This window comes from Dryobates pubescens, chromosome 9 (genome assembly GCF_014839835.1).
Source record: "Dryobates pubescens isolate bDryPub1 chromosome 9, bDryPub1.pri, whole genome shotgun sequence".
NCBI lineage: Eukaryota > Metazoa > Chordata > Aves > Piciformes > Picidae > Dryobates > Dryobates pubescens.
In genome coordinates this window covers 32,186,006-32,203,482 of record NC_071620.1, presented here as the reverse complement: position 1 = coordinate 32,203,482, position 17,477 = coordinate 32,186,006, and the positions used below count along the sequence as shown (strand labels likewise).

The window sequence follows — 17,477 nt, the reverse complement described above, 5'->3', positions numbered from 1 at the left end:
CTAAGCACACAAAAAAAGCAGATTTCTTTTAAGCCTTAACAGAGACAGAGGCTGTCAGTTAACCAGCAGTTCTACTGAAATAAGCACAGGTTTTTACTTTGTCAGTGCTTGACCTTTTAGCTTTATGGATGAACACTACCACTTGTTTCAAATTTGTCCAATTTGTTGCATATGTTTCTTACAGCAAGCACTTTATGCCAATATTGAAGTGGGTAACTTTAAACCTCAGGCTCAGAGCCAAAACTGTAAGTGCCTAAATTTAGACACTTGCCTTAGAAAACCAGGCTCCCTGCTGTAAGCTAGAGAGAATCAAAATGCAAACAAACCTGATGTGCAGATTAATGGAAGGAAAAGCAAAAGTGCAGCCTGCACTGAAGTCATACAATGTGTAAACATAGAGAAGAGAGGGGTTCTTTTCATCTATATTAGGAATCATTGTCTCATTGATGGCACATTGTAACCCTGCAGAACAAGGCAATCAGAAAATATGGATGGTTTTCCTCCCTCAAATCCCAGCTCCAGCGGAGACAAAATGAGCACAGAAGTGATGCTGGTGACACCATGGATCGGAGGGAGACCCACAAAGTGCATCTGAGATGCCTTCAGTACTCTTCTGTCACCATCGTATTACACATCAACATCTGTCTTTACACACTATTCAGGAAGGTGGAAACCTGCTGTACAGTGGAAATGGGATGACACCCTCTAAATCTTTCTTGAGATCAGTATCAGGTATCATCAAAAGCTTCATGCAAATGATAAGCAAGGTTTCAGGTGAACATCACGTATCTTTCTGCTTCCTCACCTGCCTAAGCATTCTGCCACTGACCTCATCTCACCGGGAGACAAAGCCTTTGTGGCAGGAAAAGGCAAATCATAACAACACAATGGTGGTGCTGGAATTCTTACTCCTTCTGCCACCCCTTTGGGATGTGGAATCCCCCATCTTCTGTACCACCACACCTGTCCCATTCCTTCCTGGGAACTCACCAATCACTCCTCAGCTTGCAAATCTAAACCTGTTTTTGTTTCTTTATGATGAAAATAGTCCTTCCCTCCCATATTCAAAGAGCACAAAGAAGCAAGTCTCAAAACAATATTAAAAATTAGGTACAAAAAAGGACATTTGATTGGGAGGAGGGGAACAATAGTGTCGTGATTTCCTAAATACACACGTGAGTTTAAAACTTGGTGCTGCCAGACTATTGAATTGTCATTTCTATTCAGCCTTTCGGGTAAGCTCTAATTTTAAACAGCATTAAAGGACTGGGTAGGCTAACACATGAAACACAGAATCATATCACATACAGTTAACTGTTTCCAACATAGCATTTTAAACCTTAGACTCCACTGGAAAAAGTCAGTAGTGCTGCAAACAAGAAGGGGCGTTAACAAAACTATACAACTTCTAACAACTTCTCTTTCTCCCAAACTGGAGTGGGACAAATTATTAGGTTGACTTTTAAAACCAAATCTACCTACTATACTTGCATTTTCACGTGAAGCATGAAGACCTACCCCTAAAGGCAGGGAGCACCTGAAATAAAACACATTTAAAGAAGCCTTGGTGACTTGAAAGCCATAACATTTGAACACTTTCCAATCGCTTTGCCACCTGCAGAGTGGCCCCTTTTTACCTGCCCTACTCTACACTACAGATACAAGCTAGCACAGAAACAGATTTTGACCTACGTATGGTGGGACTGTTTTCCTCCTCCTATGTTGTGCTGGGTTACACCCATCCTGGGGGAGAAGAGTTGTGAGAGCCCTGCTTCCCCCAGGGGACAAAAGAAACCTGATCCAGGTGGATGTGGTTTCTCCCTCCTGGGAGGAGGGGTCCCCAGTGTCTAAGTTGGTCTGTTCTGCTCCCCCTTCCTGTCCAGAAAGACTATAAAGGGGAGGGCATGGCAGCCATCTTTTTCTTTGCTCCTGCCTCGCCTGTTGGAAAGGACCAACAGCCACTGCTGGCCTCTGGTTCTGCCACGTGGTTGGTTCTGATCTTCTCCCAGCCACATCCACACTTCCCTAAAGGACTGAAATCCACACACATCGAGGGAGATGCAAGGCCATCCAAATTTGGTTTTGTATATTTTCCTATTCATCCTTATTCCTTACCATTGTAAATCCTCCCTGTTATTGATATATATATATATAGTTAAAAAGTTTACTTCTCCTACTTCCAAACCGACTCCAGATTATTTTTGGGTAGATTTACCTCCAGTCTCTTTGGGGGCGGCGAGGAGGATTTCTCAGTTTCTTGCTACCATCTGAGCTCTTAAACTCAGTTAAGACTCAAACCACCACATGTGTTATATATCAGCTAAAAGTTGAACCTCAGGTTGTAGCTGCATTGTACCTCCTACACACAAATCGGTGGCCAGCTTTTAATTTAAACAAAACCGAAACCAAACTCCCAGCCAACAGATTAAAAATAAATAAAGCCATCAAGAAATTGTCTCAGGGAGTCAGTATGAAACAGGAAATGTCAACAAATAACTTAAAAAAACCCAGAGCACAAACTGCCTTTACCTTACATTAGATGCCTTGAAAAATAACACAAGACAAAGATGCAACAGTTTACAGAGAATGCTCAGCAGAGAGTTTTGCCTCCCTAAGTAAACCTTCCAAACAAAAACATACCAGCTAAGATTATTTTTAAACACGGTTTTCCCCAACACAATAAATTTGCCCAGAAGCACAAACCAGTGGAACTAATGATGTCAGCACTGCTTGCTGCCCGCTGCAGGAATCTTCCCTTGTATCATAGGCTGGCTTCTTCTGTGAGCAAACTCCGTGGCACATGAGAGAAAACACATTTACCAAGTGGAGTCTGCCTGACCTTAGGTAATCCTGCAGAGGAGTCTGGCACACACTTGCGACAAATAGTTTCCACTGACCCAATTTCACTGAGAAGGGATGGAGTCAAAAGGCTCATTGCAGACAAGCCTCCAAACCAGCTAACATCTATTTCATGGTTATCTCCACAGCCCTGAAGCTACCATGAGAAGCTCACCCAGTTCCACTCTGCTGTGTCATTAACTGTGCTGCTGAGGGGACTGCCAAGACAGACACCACAATGGCTCTCCATCCGGCTTTCAACAGCAAAAAAAAAAGTTCTGGAGTGCCCAGAGGAAAAATACTTCACTAAACACAGTCATGCCTCCAAAGCAACTTCCAGTTCGCTTAATGTAGGGTTTTTCAGTGAAAGCTCCCCAAAAGCACTTCTTGTGCTTTTGTGATAGAAGCATTTCATTTAAGAGAGTATTTAACTCTGTAGAAGTGTCCTGGGATACTCTAGATGTGTGGAGCTCTCTAGCAGTGACTGCATCAAATTCCCACATTTTGGCTCTTGCAGAGCTTCTGTGTAACCAATGGAAAGTGATCTCAGTGCGATCTCAAGTGAAGAGCGGCCAAGCAGCAAGTGGGCATGGACAACTCGCTGATCTCCCTTTACTCTCCCCAAACCTCCGCTGCTGTACTGGGGATATGCTGCAGACCACAGTTGCCTAGAGCTGCTAGAACATAGAGTGCAACCACACAGGGCACTCCATGCATTTGAAGGACAAGAAAATATAAATAAACAACTGAATTGACAAGAATAGTTTGTAACTTTGTTACCATGTTAAAACAAAACTTTGTTTTATTTTAACATGGTAACAGAGTGCACCTGTTTCCATCAGTAAATGCAGTTCCTCTGTAAAAAATGGTCGTTATACCTTCGTGCTTTTCTTTCATGGTCAATGCCAAGCTGTTGAGAGGGGAGAAAAGAGCAATAAAGCAATAACTGCTTGACAGAAATTCACTGCCCGAAATGACACTTGCTGCTGAAGTATCTGCTTATGTGGGTTTTGGAGAGGGCTCTTTCAATGACCACCCCTTTCTAAGTGGTTTGCTGAGAATGCTGCTGCTGCTCTGCATTTGGGATAGAGCAAACACAAAGATGCCCATTCCTTCTGGAGAGTGATGTCCACCAAAATGTTCACATAAGAGATACAGATTTGGGATCTGTAGGGAGGAAAGCTGCTCAGGTTTCCCTGATAATTCAGCTCTGGTCTGTCTAACAGAAGTTTGAAAGGAATATCATTGTGTGTAGTGATTTCCAGAAATGGAGTTTCTTTTCTGTAAGAAATGACACCAAGGAACTCCCATATGCATGATTACTCCCTGACATTCATCAAATGAGCTGCAACATTAGAAAATGTTGGTCAGACACTGCAAGAATTCAGAGGAAACCAAAAGGCTCTGTGGTCTTAATCAAGCAAAGGATGAAAGCAGACAACTTCATACAGATGGGGAACTTCTCTGAATTCCATCCAGATGTTCATATGCATACGGCATTTGTTCATGTAGCTTCCTAGATTCAAACCATATTTGTTACTAGTTTCCAAAAACCCCAACTAAGATCCCTTGACTTGTTTTAAACTGATTTCTCCCTAAAGCCATAATACCACCATACTCAATCTGCATCTGTGATACAAAGAAGAAAAAAAAAAAATCACCACCACAAACTGTTTGTTAGCAATATTATTTTTACAAAGTTGTAGGGAAACCAGGCAACTTACCAGCATAATCCTCTTAGCATAAAGAAGAAGAAATAAGAGAGAGAAAAAGAGAAAGAGTTAGGATTTAGTTTTCCTAAGCACAATGTATAAATGCCATGGTAAACCAAGCAAAATAAAATATGCACCTTTCTCTCAAACACTGCCTTGAATTAAAGGGGGAAGCACAGCATTGTTATTTTACAACCAATGTTCAAAAATGAATCATTTTCTTTGAGTACAGTTTTGATTGTGGGAGTGAGTGACCAACCCAGCCTTCACATGAAATAGAAGAATTAACTAGTCACCAGATGGGAACAAGTTTCTTTACTTCTTAACCTTGTGGTGATGAGTCACAGTTTGATCTTTCCTTTTCCAGTTGACTTAAAACATGACTCAAAAGTTACACCTTGTTTACTCCATCTCCATTTCACAAGCTGTGCTCTCAAAAATGGGGGGGCCTCTGAACAAATAGCACAACTGACTAATACCAAAGAGCCTAAATGAGACATTTGCAAGCGCATATCAAATGTGTTAAACTTGGGAGCTAATAAATACACAAAGCAGCTTAGGGAGCAAACGAGGTATGACAGCTTTCAGCATTGACACTGGGAAATATTAATTTAATGTCTGGCTTGTCACTTTGAAGAACTGACATAAGAAATCTGATGGTACTAGAACTGGTTATGTGCCTATATGACATGGATTATAACTTCCTCTTTGCAACCAGGTGTTACCAAAGACTTGCAGGATGGTAAGACCGCAAATAAAAGCCAGCAGATGATAGGCTTTTTATTCACTCTAAAAGATTTGCCTAAAATCTAATGTTTTGCCTTCTCAATGTATAGGTACACTGGCCCAAAAGAGTGGGAATCTGGAGGTAAATAGGCATCACTCAACAGATGCTTGGTTGCTTCTGAAGTCACGAGGGCAGCCTTTAAGGCCATCCTTCCAAACAGGAGCCTGTTTGCATGCTCCTTGTTACCACATGCAATAGATGTGGAACAATCAAACATGGGAGAATGAGCAAGAGGAGGTTCAGCTGCTGCTCATACAAAGTAAAACTGCAGGGAGGAAGCATATTTTGTCTGAATCATTACACCTGTTTAGGTATGTACATAAAGCTTCAGTGGCCACACATTATTTACACCTGAAGAAAATAGGTTTTAAGATAGATTTAAGAGGCTGAGCTGGGTTTCAGCACTTTGGATTGCAATCTTTTGCTTTTCTTTATTCTTAGTTTTTAAAATATACCACACAGATGTAGTTCATATTCACACTACACTTTTCAGCTGTTTACTACCTGGCAGCTTTATGTTTGATTGAAGTTCAAGAATTAGTTTATGGAAGCATCAGGATAAAAGTCAAGTAACAGGGTAAGTTCAGGTATTGTTCTTTCAGTAATATTATTATCCTCAAGCTCACCATTAGATAAGAGTATCTCCTCTTAGATCAAGAGAGCAGAAAATGCCACCTAGTCTATAACATAAACAACCACCATTCCTCTTTTTCATCCCTAGTCTCAGATGGATCTTTGTTAAATGTCTTCAGAAAGACACAGCTAATGTTCTCACACTGCATTTCTGAACACACTATTCAGAAAAGCACTCTCTCACTATTTCTCTCTCTTTCTCATACAAACACAGAGCTATAGTATTCCAATCCCATTTACAGGCTTCTTGGTATGCCATGCTCTTTCAGGACATGCTTTTGTGTATTAAAAGAACCAGAGGAAAAACTGCAGAACTACTTTTTTCTATATTTATGAGATCCTATTTCTGCCCCCTCCTCTAATAATAGAACTCAAAATCCTCTGGGGACCTTTCCTCCCACTTCCTGAAATGTAATTAAATGCTTAAATCCACCACCTCACACACAGACACAGGCAGAAAAACAGCAACAACTTTCAGTTTCCTACTCTATGTCTATAAGAAGACAAGGGCTTGGAAGAGGCATCGACAACTTAATGTGTCAGTTTACAGAAATTTTTCATAGTATGTTACCAATTACTCTGTATTCAGAGATTCAATTAAACAAGTGCAATACAGATTAGCACACTGTTTTTAAATCATGCAAAGTCATACCTTCCTCTCATAAACAAAATATACAGGGTTATCTGTTTACTGCTTCAGTGAAATCAAACAGAGACTACAGTATATATGAAAAATGCTGTTTCACAGAAATGTATGGCATAGAAAAAGTTGTGCTATTTAAACAGCAGCCACAAGCAGTCCTCGTAAGAGAGCCTGTAACACCAGCACAAGTAGCAAAAACTGATCTCTTGTCTTTCTGTCCAGATTACCTACCCACCCAGCCCAGCATCCCCCAGCCACTCATCATCTGCCCAGGTCTACTTATCCACCAGAGTGGCTGAGGTAGGAAACACCTTTGCAGTTGGGGCATCAAGATAAATTAGAATAGGGAAAAGAATGATCTGGAGACCATGGCTGTGCTTTGGAAGGAAGAAGGAAAGCAGCCCACCCTACTTCTCAGGGCAGACCAGAATACAAGCCATGCTGCTTGCCAGAGCTATAAACACTCCTCCAGCTCCAGCAAGCGACTGTGCAGGCTCATCTAGGCTTCTCTTAGGTGGAAAGTGTAGCTAACCAAGTTCTACCTTCCTGACTAGATAGCACCTATCAAGGAAACAGCAGAAGTAATGAGTCAGCGCAAGAACCACACAGTGTTTATTCCTTCCTTTAGATCAAACAAACAAACAACAAAAGATTTAGTAAAGCTTAAGAGAAACAAAATTGCAGGTGCTCAACAGACCACGAGTTTATGCTTAAAACATACTGAATACAACTAATACTAACTGACACAGGAACCAGCTTGCAGACTCACTCACCCGGAAAAATCTGTAGTGAGAATACCATAATGAAATATGTATATTCGGCTTATGTGGCACAACGTGAGGTATCCCATGGCTACCACAAAGGAGTACCTAAAAATACAACATACAGAACACAGAGTTACCAACACAAGTACCAACAAGAACTGGAATCACTCAAACCGGGTTTGGCCTTGTCTAGGACTGGCGTTTGATTTTTGCGAATTAGGTTGTTAACAAGTCTGAAGCTATGTTGCAAGGTCTGGCAAAAAAACATTTACCAAAGAGGATTGATGGTTTTGTGTAGCCAGCTGAAACATTATGGAGATGTCTTCTCACACTAGGGGTGGGGGAAAAAAAAAAAAGAGAAAAGAAAGAGGATCACTTCAAGTTGTGCATTTCAGTTTCAGAGCCCCCACTCTCACGTATTATTTGGAAATGTCTGACATAAGTGTTGTTGAAATTATCCACTGCCTTTTTTAATCTGTAAATGTTATGTACATGTGGAACTTTTCCTCAGATCTACCTGAAACTAAATTATTTCCAGTTTAAGGTGTTTTCTCTCTTCTGATTTTGTATAAAGGCAGATAATGATGCATAGCCTAATCGTTTCAGCTCTAGGTGCTGAGAGATGTCCCTTTCCAGAAGGAGCATTCCATTAAGTGGAGCTTGACAAATTCAGTCTCTTTTTCAAAATGATTACAGTATCTAGGAGGGGCAGATGCAGTTTTTCTGACAACTAATTTTGCCCTGTATTTACCTGAGCAAGCAAGAGGGTATTGAGGAGGTAAGAAACAGAGGATATTAGAGGATTGATCGTGGTGTGACCTACAGGTGAAATCAAACAAAAGGCACAGTCACCAGATGATTGAAAATGAGCCAGGCCTTTGTCAAATCATGGCTGGTTTTAAAAGAAATGAGTTTTTCCTCCCCAAGGACTAATAACCTGCAGTGTGAATGACAGTGATAGACGACAAGGCAACCTGCAGGTCCCATGGCCCACAGCAAACAGCTAGATAAAAAGGCAGACTGAGAGGACATGACAGCTTCTTCAGGAGATTCAGAGCAGAATTCATCTTATCTGGGTCAGGCATCTAGTCCAGCCTCACCAAGGTATTTGGGCTTTCTCTCATCAGAGAATGGCAAGTATCCCTCCAAAGGCAAGTTACCAGCTCAGACATGTAACAATGACACATGGGATGAAGTATCTAAAAGCAAGCCCCAATGCTTAAGTGCAAAACACCCAGAAGGAAAGAAGGTGAGAAGGGAGAGAGACGCTGAAATGCTGCTGCAGCTGGGAACATTACTGATGCTGAATTATTGTTTGCCCATACACAGGCCTTGAAGCCTGTCAGCCTCACCAGACAGCAAACTAGCAGAAAATAACCAGGGAAAGGACCACACAGGTTAAACTATGTACTGTATTTCCTTTGTTCACTTCAGCTTGTGTTTTGAGGAAAAATACCTAAGTCTTGCAGCACCACTATGAAGGATCCAGTGCTCTTATAGCCTTCAGCCCATAAATCAACATTTCTCAAGAATCTTGGATACACTGATATTTTGTCAAAATTCATAATGTAGATGTAGTTTTGCGTCACACTGCTATGGCTAGCAAAATAGAGTAAACAAGTCTTAACTCAATCTTCCCAGCCCTTCTAAAGTTTTGAAGCATACTGGATTGCTACTTCACATTAACTCAAACCAACACATGACTATTTCACAGCAGTGACATCAGCCAGCTAAATTTGTCTTGCAGTACACAGCCATTTTTCCCACTGTGAGGTTTTCCAGTTGAAACTGGGCCCACTTCCCTACCACAACCTCAATTTGTCAAGGAAGACATAAGTAACTATTAGATGATTCCATCTGTAGAGTTGGTTCCTCTGATGTCCGAACAGTAACTCCTGCATTTCTCTCAAGCGATGGGCAGGGGCAATGACAAGAACAAGCAGTAGATATTATTAATACCTTTTCTTTCTGGACTCTGGATGGCATTTCTTTCACAAACATTGTCCATTTACATTTTTGAAACTTATTAATTACCTCTGGACTTCCAGGCTTTGCACTCTGTGAGGAGAGTAGAGAAAGTCTTGACTAATACCTGTCTTGCTGGTGCAAAATGCTAGTGACTGTTATAGACAAGCATGTTTATGGTTCATGTTTGTAAACAATCATAAAGCCATTAAGGTTGGAAAAGACCTCCAAGATCATCAGGTCCAACCATGAACCCAATACAGTCATTCCCCAAAGTTCCACGTCTACATGTTTTTTGAACACTTCCAGGATGGTGACCCCACACTTCCCTGGGCAGTCTGTTCCAATGCCTGACCATTCCTTCAGGAAAGAAATTTTTCCTAATATCCAGTCTAAATCTCCCTTAGCACAACTTGAAGCCATTTCCTCTTGTCCTATCACTGGTTACTGGGGAGATGAGATTGACCCTTACCTCACATCCTAGACAAATCTTAAATGATGGTTCCCATTTGGATAATAAAAAGATGTCACCTCAGGAAATGACAAAGAAGGAGAAATAATTATCTGAACCCAGATCTTCAGGAAGTCCTGGCCCTGAAGCTAAGTGAAGAAAGGGTTTCCATTCCCCAGCCCAGACTGATGTGCATGTGAGCAGTCAGCAGCAGCTACAGAAACAGCCATAACACACAGACAGAAATCACCTGTAATGCACTCAAACCAAACCACATGCCGTTAAGAGAGACCAACACAAAAGTCAAATAGTAGCAAGAACTGCCAGCTTGTCCTTAAAGCCTGCCATAAAACAGTTTTACAAATTGAAAAACAAATATTTGTGGAGAATGATGGGAAACAAAAGACTCCACCTACACAATTCTACAATCTCCTATGTGCTGAACTCTATCAGAGAGGATGGTGCCCCTGCAAGAAGGCTTAGTAACTGAGCAGAGTTCTTCGACATGAACTTCCTCTCAGTCAGTAAAAGAAGAAAATAACTGTGTGGTTTTCATTTTCATATGAAAGTACCTTCCTGGCCAAAAGAAAAAAAGCACTCATTTGAGAAAGTATTTTAGGAGTGTTAGGTGTTTTCCTTACTCTCAGACATTTGTATATGGAAGAGAAAGACCCCATGGTGGAGAACTCCTCATGACAAAGCTATAAGCTTCTGCCTCAAAGCAATGACTTTTCTGGTACTTTATACATTTTCAAGCTCAAAGCCCAGTACCAAATGCAAGACTTAATTTCATAGATCACTAAGTTAAACTGCCACCTAACTCAAGAATAAGTGGAAAATACCTAAAGGCCAAACAGCAAGGGGGAAAATATATTAAAAAATAATTACTGGAAGCAATCCTTAAGGACGAAAGACCAAGGAGAATATGACTTCACCATATTTAAGCAACCAGAGGTTTGGAAATAAATTATTAAGCCTGCAAAAGCCAACTTCTGAGGTCAGCAATTTCATAGGGAAATGCCATACAACGGAGGGAACTGGAGTGGTTTAGTCTGGAGCAGAGAAGGCTGAAGGGAGACCTTATCACTCTTCACAACAAACCAAAAGGCAGTTGTAGCAAGGTAGGGGTCAAGTCTCCTCTCCCAGGTAGCAAAGGACAGGATGAAAGGAAGTGGCCTCAAGTTGTGCCAGGTGAGATTTAGATTCTAGGAAAAATTTCTTCACTGAACAAGTGGGCTAAGCAGTGAAACAGGCTGCCCAGGGAAGTGGCTGAATCGTCATCCCTGGAGATATTTAAGAGATGTGGCACTTAGGAGAATGATTTAGTGGTTGACTTGGCAGTATTAGATCAACGATTGGACTTGGAGATCTTTTCCACCCCTAATGGTTCTATGAAAAACCACAAATTCAGATTGCAGCTGCTTCTGTGAACTGAATGAACGAAGCTCCTGCAAGTTACTGAGAAAGAAAACTAGGCAAAACATAAAGGTAGTCCTAGAAAACCCTCACATTTTCAGAGGAGCAGCTCCAGACTTGCAGCCACATCAGCTCACCTGTGAATGTTGGCAATACTCGCCATATTCATAATGCCATAGTTCATCATCACCAGGACAAAAAGATGAATGGAATACCTTGAAAACAACAGAGGAAGTATTTAGATAATTACTGGCAGAGCTGGCAGTTCAGAGCAAGGAAAAATTTTTCCATGCAAATGACATAAATGCAACGTCATATCAAGGTATCGGTAAACACGGATTATCACAATGACAACTTTCGAGCCTGTATTTCCAACATAGATTAATACCTACTGACAAGATATTGTCAGTGTATTTCATTAAGAGCAGCCTGGCTCAAACTGCACATTCAAACTGCATGAGGTATCTTCACACATCACACACATACTTTCATGGCTCATTTTACTTTGAGGGTTTGTGATGGTTATGTCAGTTAGGCATTTGGGTGAGTTTTGGGGTTTTTTAGGATAACATAGAAAAGGCCTTAAGACTAAAAAGGCATAATCCAGAAAATCTGATATGAAGTTTAAAAATGTGTTTCCCTAAGCCTTATCTACATGGTGACTAAATACTCACCACCCAAAGCAGAAGACAGCAAAGTATATTCCAAAGAGGGTGGCAAATGCATGGCGAACAGCAGAGCTGGCATGATTGGGACCCAAGTAAATACGAAACCAAAACGCAGCCAAAAGGGCGAACAGTTGACAGGCTACAAAATTGATCTGCAAAAGACAAACAAAAAATGGTTGTGATCCTTGGATGCAGGGGCGAAGGAGTCTGTGCATTCTCAGAACAATAAAGAGTGGAGCCAGGAAAGAGGGGGAAAGAGTGAGAGCAATTCATATTTCGTTTTGCAGAAGTCTCACTTGTGAGCCCAAGTGGTAACTTTCCTTGGCCAGTGACAGAAGACATCGCACAAGCATGGAGGCACCCAGAAACTCAGAAAAGAGGCAAAGCAGACTCCAACTACTCGAGGTACAGGTGGGCTGCAGGCAGTTCTTACTGTTCCCAGGGCAGGGCTCTGCACTGTTGCCAGCATCATTGGCACATCAGTCCAACCCAGGTGCAAGAGACATCACAACCCCTTGTGATCTCTTGGTTGGAAGCTGAGGCCAGAAAGCAGACTGGGACTCTGATGCATTGCTCCAGAGCCTGATTTTCTCCACAAATACCAAAACAAGGGCAAAAATCAACAGTCCTGATTTGACAGTTTCACAAGCATTCACTGAAGAGCCTGCTAAACTGAAATGCTCCACTGCACAGCATCCTCCAAGCAACCTTTCAATTTACCAATTTCTTGCAGTCAAGACTGCAAAGAAAACAATTTTCCTTGACCATCATGCAAACAGCCACAGGAAAATGTTTCTTGATGGTTCTTTGGCTACTGCATGTCTCTAGAGAGAATGAGAAGTGGTCTGGCCCCATTGTAAGAAGGTCGTGATGGCAGTGGGAGCACAAGACAGGCTACAAGAGTTGGGGCTGTTCAGCCTGGAGGAAAGAAGGCTCTGGGGATACCTTACATCAGCCTTCCAGTACTTGAAAGGGGCCTACAAGAAAGCCAGCAAGGGACCTTTCACAAGAGCTTGTTGTGACAGGATGAGAGGGAGTAGATTTAAGCTTGAGTAGGGCAAATTGAGACTGGATATCAGAAAGAAATTCTTTACAGTAAGGGTGGTATGACAATGGAACAAGTTGCCCAGGTAAGTTGTGGATGCCCCCTTCCTGGAGGTGTTCAAGGCCAGGCTGGATGATGCCTTGAGCAACCTGGTGTAGTGGAAGGTGTCCCAGCCCATGGCAGGGGGGGTTAGAACCAAATCACCTTTAAGGTCCTTTCCATCCCAAATCATTCCATGATTCTATGAAATGAGGAAGGCAAGCAGCCCATGACTAGAGGCTACTCCTATCAGACATAAGGACAAGCAAAAGCTTCAGTGTCTTTAGAGCAAAACTGGCACAAAGCTTCCTTCAAAGTCACCTTCTCTTGGACAGCCTCAGCAAAAATCCCAGAAGTCAGAGGAACAACAGAGCTCAGAAGTTGTTTCTAATAGAACAATATAGTATCAGGGTATGACACCCTTAAGTCCAACCTGCACCCTAGGTAGCTGGAGTTAAATTCATTTCTTCAGCTGTAGGTGTTTGGGGTTGGATTTTTGGTGGGTTTGTGAGTTTTGGGGTTGGTGGTTTTTTTGGTTGGTTGGAGGTTTTTTGAATTTAAATAAAAATAAACCAAAATCACCCTGAACTCTCCAGCAGCAAGTCATCCTAAACTGAGCAAAACTAAATAGGCTGCAAAATTGAAGCAATTGCTTGGATTACAGGATTACCCAAAGCTATCAGTCCAGGACAGGATGATGTATCTCACTTGGAAAAGCTCTGACATGCTGGCTGTCTAGAGGTGTTTAGATTCAGCCAAGCTTCCTGTCAAAAACATTTACGATGTGTTTAACAAGACACTACAACCCCAAACTGCTTTTATTCTGGTGGACTACATCCAACATGGTATTGTTCAAGCAAATGTTTCTATTAAAGGTTTGTGAGCTACATTGCTTCAGCTCCTCCATTTCAGTGATGCAGGCTGTACCTCAAGTTCTGTGTTCAGTTTCGGGCACCACAGTACAGGAAAGACATCAAAGCACTGGAGTGGGTACAGAGAAGGGCTACTAAGCTGGTTAAAGGCCTAGAGAACAAGTCCTGTGAGGAACAGTTGAGAGAACTGGGGCTGTTTAGCCTACAAAAACGGAGGCTGAGGGGAGATCTTACGGCTCTCTTCAACTACCTGAAAGGAGGTTGTAGAGAGGTAGGAACTTCTCACAAGTAACCAATGATAGAACGAGAGGAAATGGCCTCAAGCTGCACTAGGGGAGGTTTAGACTGGACATCAGGAAAAAAAAAAATCACTGAAAGGGTTGTCAGGCAGTGGAACAGGCTGCCCAGGGAAGCAGTTGGATCACCATCCCTAAAACATTTTTAAAAGCCATACAGATCTGGTGCCTGGGGACATGGTATAGTGACAGACTTGAAGTGGGCAAAATGGCTGGACTTGATCTCAGAGGTCCTTTCCAGCCTGGATGAATCTATGATTCTCTCAATATTCTGCAGCCAGAAGGTATGCAGAAATGGCTGAAGAGAGGACATCCCCCACAGGGCTGCTCCAATTGCAGCCTTTCTAATAAAGCTCCCAAGACTGATGGATACTAATTCATCAATGACAAATCCATGAACCTTAATCTCATATCAGCCTGCTCCCATTTAGGGCCATCCTGGCACCTCCAGCACAGCTCAGTTTTGTGGCATGCAGAGCCACTAGACAGAAGAACAGAGACTCCAAGAAACCTGATGTGGCTGATTGTTTAAAAGACAATACCCCCTTCTGTGCAGCATCACTGACACAAGCTTTACACCAGTAAAAGCCATCAAGATAAGCAAGCACTTGCTTTTAACTTTCATCCAACAGCTCGGTTCAAGATGTTAAAAGATGGGGGGACTTCAGGGGTTCACCCAGAGCAAAATGTAAATGAGTAAAATCCCATGGCAGGCGCAGTTGTAATAGCATTCACATAGCTAAGGCAGGTAACCGCAGCAGCAGCAGCAAACAGGCAGCAGAAAGTTCATCACATATAGTATAGGACAGCACAGCATCCCTGCATACATACACTGTTGCCTGGCGTCTACTGTCTGGCAGCCAAAGATCACCAATCCCATGCACTCAGCATGCAATAATCTCTGAATACTAGTTTTCATTTACCCTTTTTGTACTGAATTAAAGTAAAAAGTACCTTAAAGGTGAGTGGCTACAATACATCATTAAAAGTCACAGATATGATTTTTAAACCCACTAAAAAATAAAAAGCCTAAAGCCTAACTTTCCTTTTCAGGATTTGTAAATGACAGTGACTGTCACAGACACAAACACTTAACAGGATTTCCAGGTGTCATTTCAACATTATGTGACCTACTACACAAAACAAAGGAAGCGAGAAAGCTGTACCCAATGCATTGCTTGGGAGATTGACTCCCAGATACAAACAAAAACAAACCCAAAAAAAGGCAGTTTGAAATGCAGAAAGAGAAGACCCTTGTTCATAGGCTGAACACATTCATGCCTTTGCCATCTCTTGTGAACTGCAACTACCATAGCTCTTCAGTAGCCTTCCAGGTTCCTTTCCCCCATGACCAGGTTTTTCTGACACAATATGCTGCATCTGGTTTTCTTTGGTTACTGTTAAGGCTTTCAGGGTGGTGACTTTTTTGTGTGTATACTTGAGTAACACACATTACATTACAACAGCTAAATACAACAATTACTGATTCCTGCCATCCATGAGATACTTGGTACCTGCTAGACAAAACCAGTCAGTAACAGTATTGAAAAATACTTCATATATATCTGTCCACTTACATGCTGAACTTAGAACCTCAGTGCACCAAGATAACCTCTGATTTCTCTGGGCTTCAGTCCAAGATCAAACTTCACTGTGCAAGGCTTACTGTATGTTCTACCACATAGTTTACTGCAAGATTGACTTTTAGAGGTGCTAAGCAATTGCAGAATACTTCTGTAGATCAACCCCTTCTGAGTTTACCTGAGCCAACACTGAAAGCATGGATAAACCAGGCCAAAACTTTTCTAACTGCAATCTGAGGGAGGGAAGTTGTTTACTTCCTGGGCTTGGGGAATGCAAGACAAATGTCAAGACACTCGATCTCCTTTCCAAGAGCTAAGAGATTTTTTTCTGCCTGGCAGGCTGAACTCTGTAGTGAAAACTGAGCAGACCAGATGTAGTCTGTTCTCCAGAGTGACAGAGGGGTATGACATCTTTTCATGTAACTACCACTTCTGTTGACTTATTTATATGTAACACTTCAAACACATGCAGCATTCACATGCAGACTGCCAGTTCATCTGACGGTGACTTTACTGCATTCCATTTAACATGAGTATTATTCTTCAATCTACACATTTAAGGCACTTAAGTAAGCAGATCACTTAAGATTTTAAGAAATGTTGCATTATATTACAAGTGAATTAACAGTCACACTTTCCTCCCCTCCACTCCCCAAAGAGGAAAGGGTTCATATTATTCCTCTTTGGTTATCTCCCCTGTTGCTAAAAACATTCCATAAACAGTAAACTGAGGACTTAAGAACATTGATGAATGGTGTTCACACAAAAATAAACGAGAAAAGAAATTATAGAAGAATTAGCCCTTCTCATTCTGATGCACTACTATAAGTCATTTAATCCATATTTTTAGCCAATAACATGTATTCAGTGTTGTCATCATTTTTTTTCATATCTGGCTTCAACTCCACCAGCAGAAAAGAAACACCATTGCTCTTTACAGTATTTTCTTCCATGCTCCAGCAAGTAAAATGTCATGAAATTAGGACTCAGAGCACAGTATGTTGCCAAAACAAGGTATTATCTTCCTTTCATTTTCCATGATTAAACACTGGAAGACAGAAAGGCAGTCTCATCACAGTATCCTGCACCAACATCTGGAAGACTTGGATCTGACTCACAGACAGCTGAAGACAGCCTTGCAATACAGAAACAAGGTATCTGCACTTTTGGAGAGCGGGAAAATCTGGAACAGCTCCAGCCCAACTGGGCTGATAGTTACTGTTGTCTGGTTAAGGAACTCTTTAATACCTAATATTCCAAAATTCACAATGCCAGATGGATCCAGAGTATGCAAACATCAGGTAGGAACAATAAGAAAAAAAAACCCAATGGACTGCAATTCCTCCCTTTATCCATTCAAATTCTGTAGTAATAATAACTCTAAGTGATAGTCAGACTGCAAATGAGTTTTATGCAGAGCCAGAAATTGGGTCAAACCAATCAACTGACAGAAGACTAGCCAAATGTTATGGTTTCAAAATTCCCCTATACTATCATGACAAATCAAAGGCCTCCAAGTATGTAATGGGTGAGCTCCATATGTCTCCAAGACTTTGCACCTTCTCCTTTTTTCAATAAGGTAAAATCAACTTGGTAAATGTTGGATTAGCACTCTAAGAAAGAGAAAAATTAACTCCTAGGCATCTGGAATCACCATCTGGAGATTTTTCAGTTCACATCATCATCAGGCAGTTGGGAAAGTCATCTCAAACTTCCTAACCATTCTCAGGGGAAAAACACAAAACATTTTGCTATATCTTTTTAC

The 17,477-nt window shown here is 41.6% G+C and overlaps 1 protein-coding gene across 1 annotated transcript in view; it reads right to left on the bottom strand.

The window, feature by feature from the left end:
- Positions 1-17,477, bottom strand: part of MBOAT1 (membrane bound O-acyltransferase domain containing 1) — a 65,064-nt gene that overhangs the window by 25,964 nt on the left and 21,623 nt on the right. The window contains exons 2-4 of the mRNA XM_009906691.2: positions 11,884-12,029; positions 11,347-11,424; positions 7,387-7,482 (exon numbers count right to left, since the gene is read on the bottom strand). Coding sequence (XP_009904993.2) covers positions 7,387-7,482; positions 11,347-11,424; positions 11,884-12,029 — 320 coding nt within the window. The remainder of the gene's footprint in view (positions 1-7,386; positions 7,483-11,346; positions 11,425-11,883; positions 12,030-17,477) is intronic.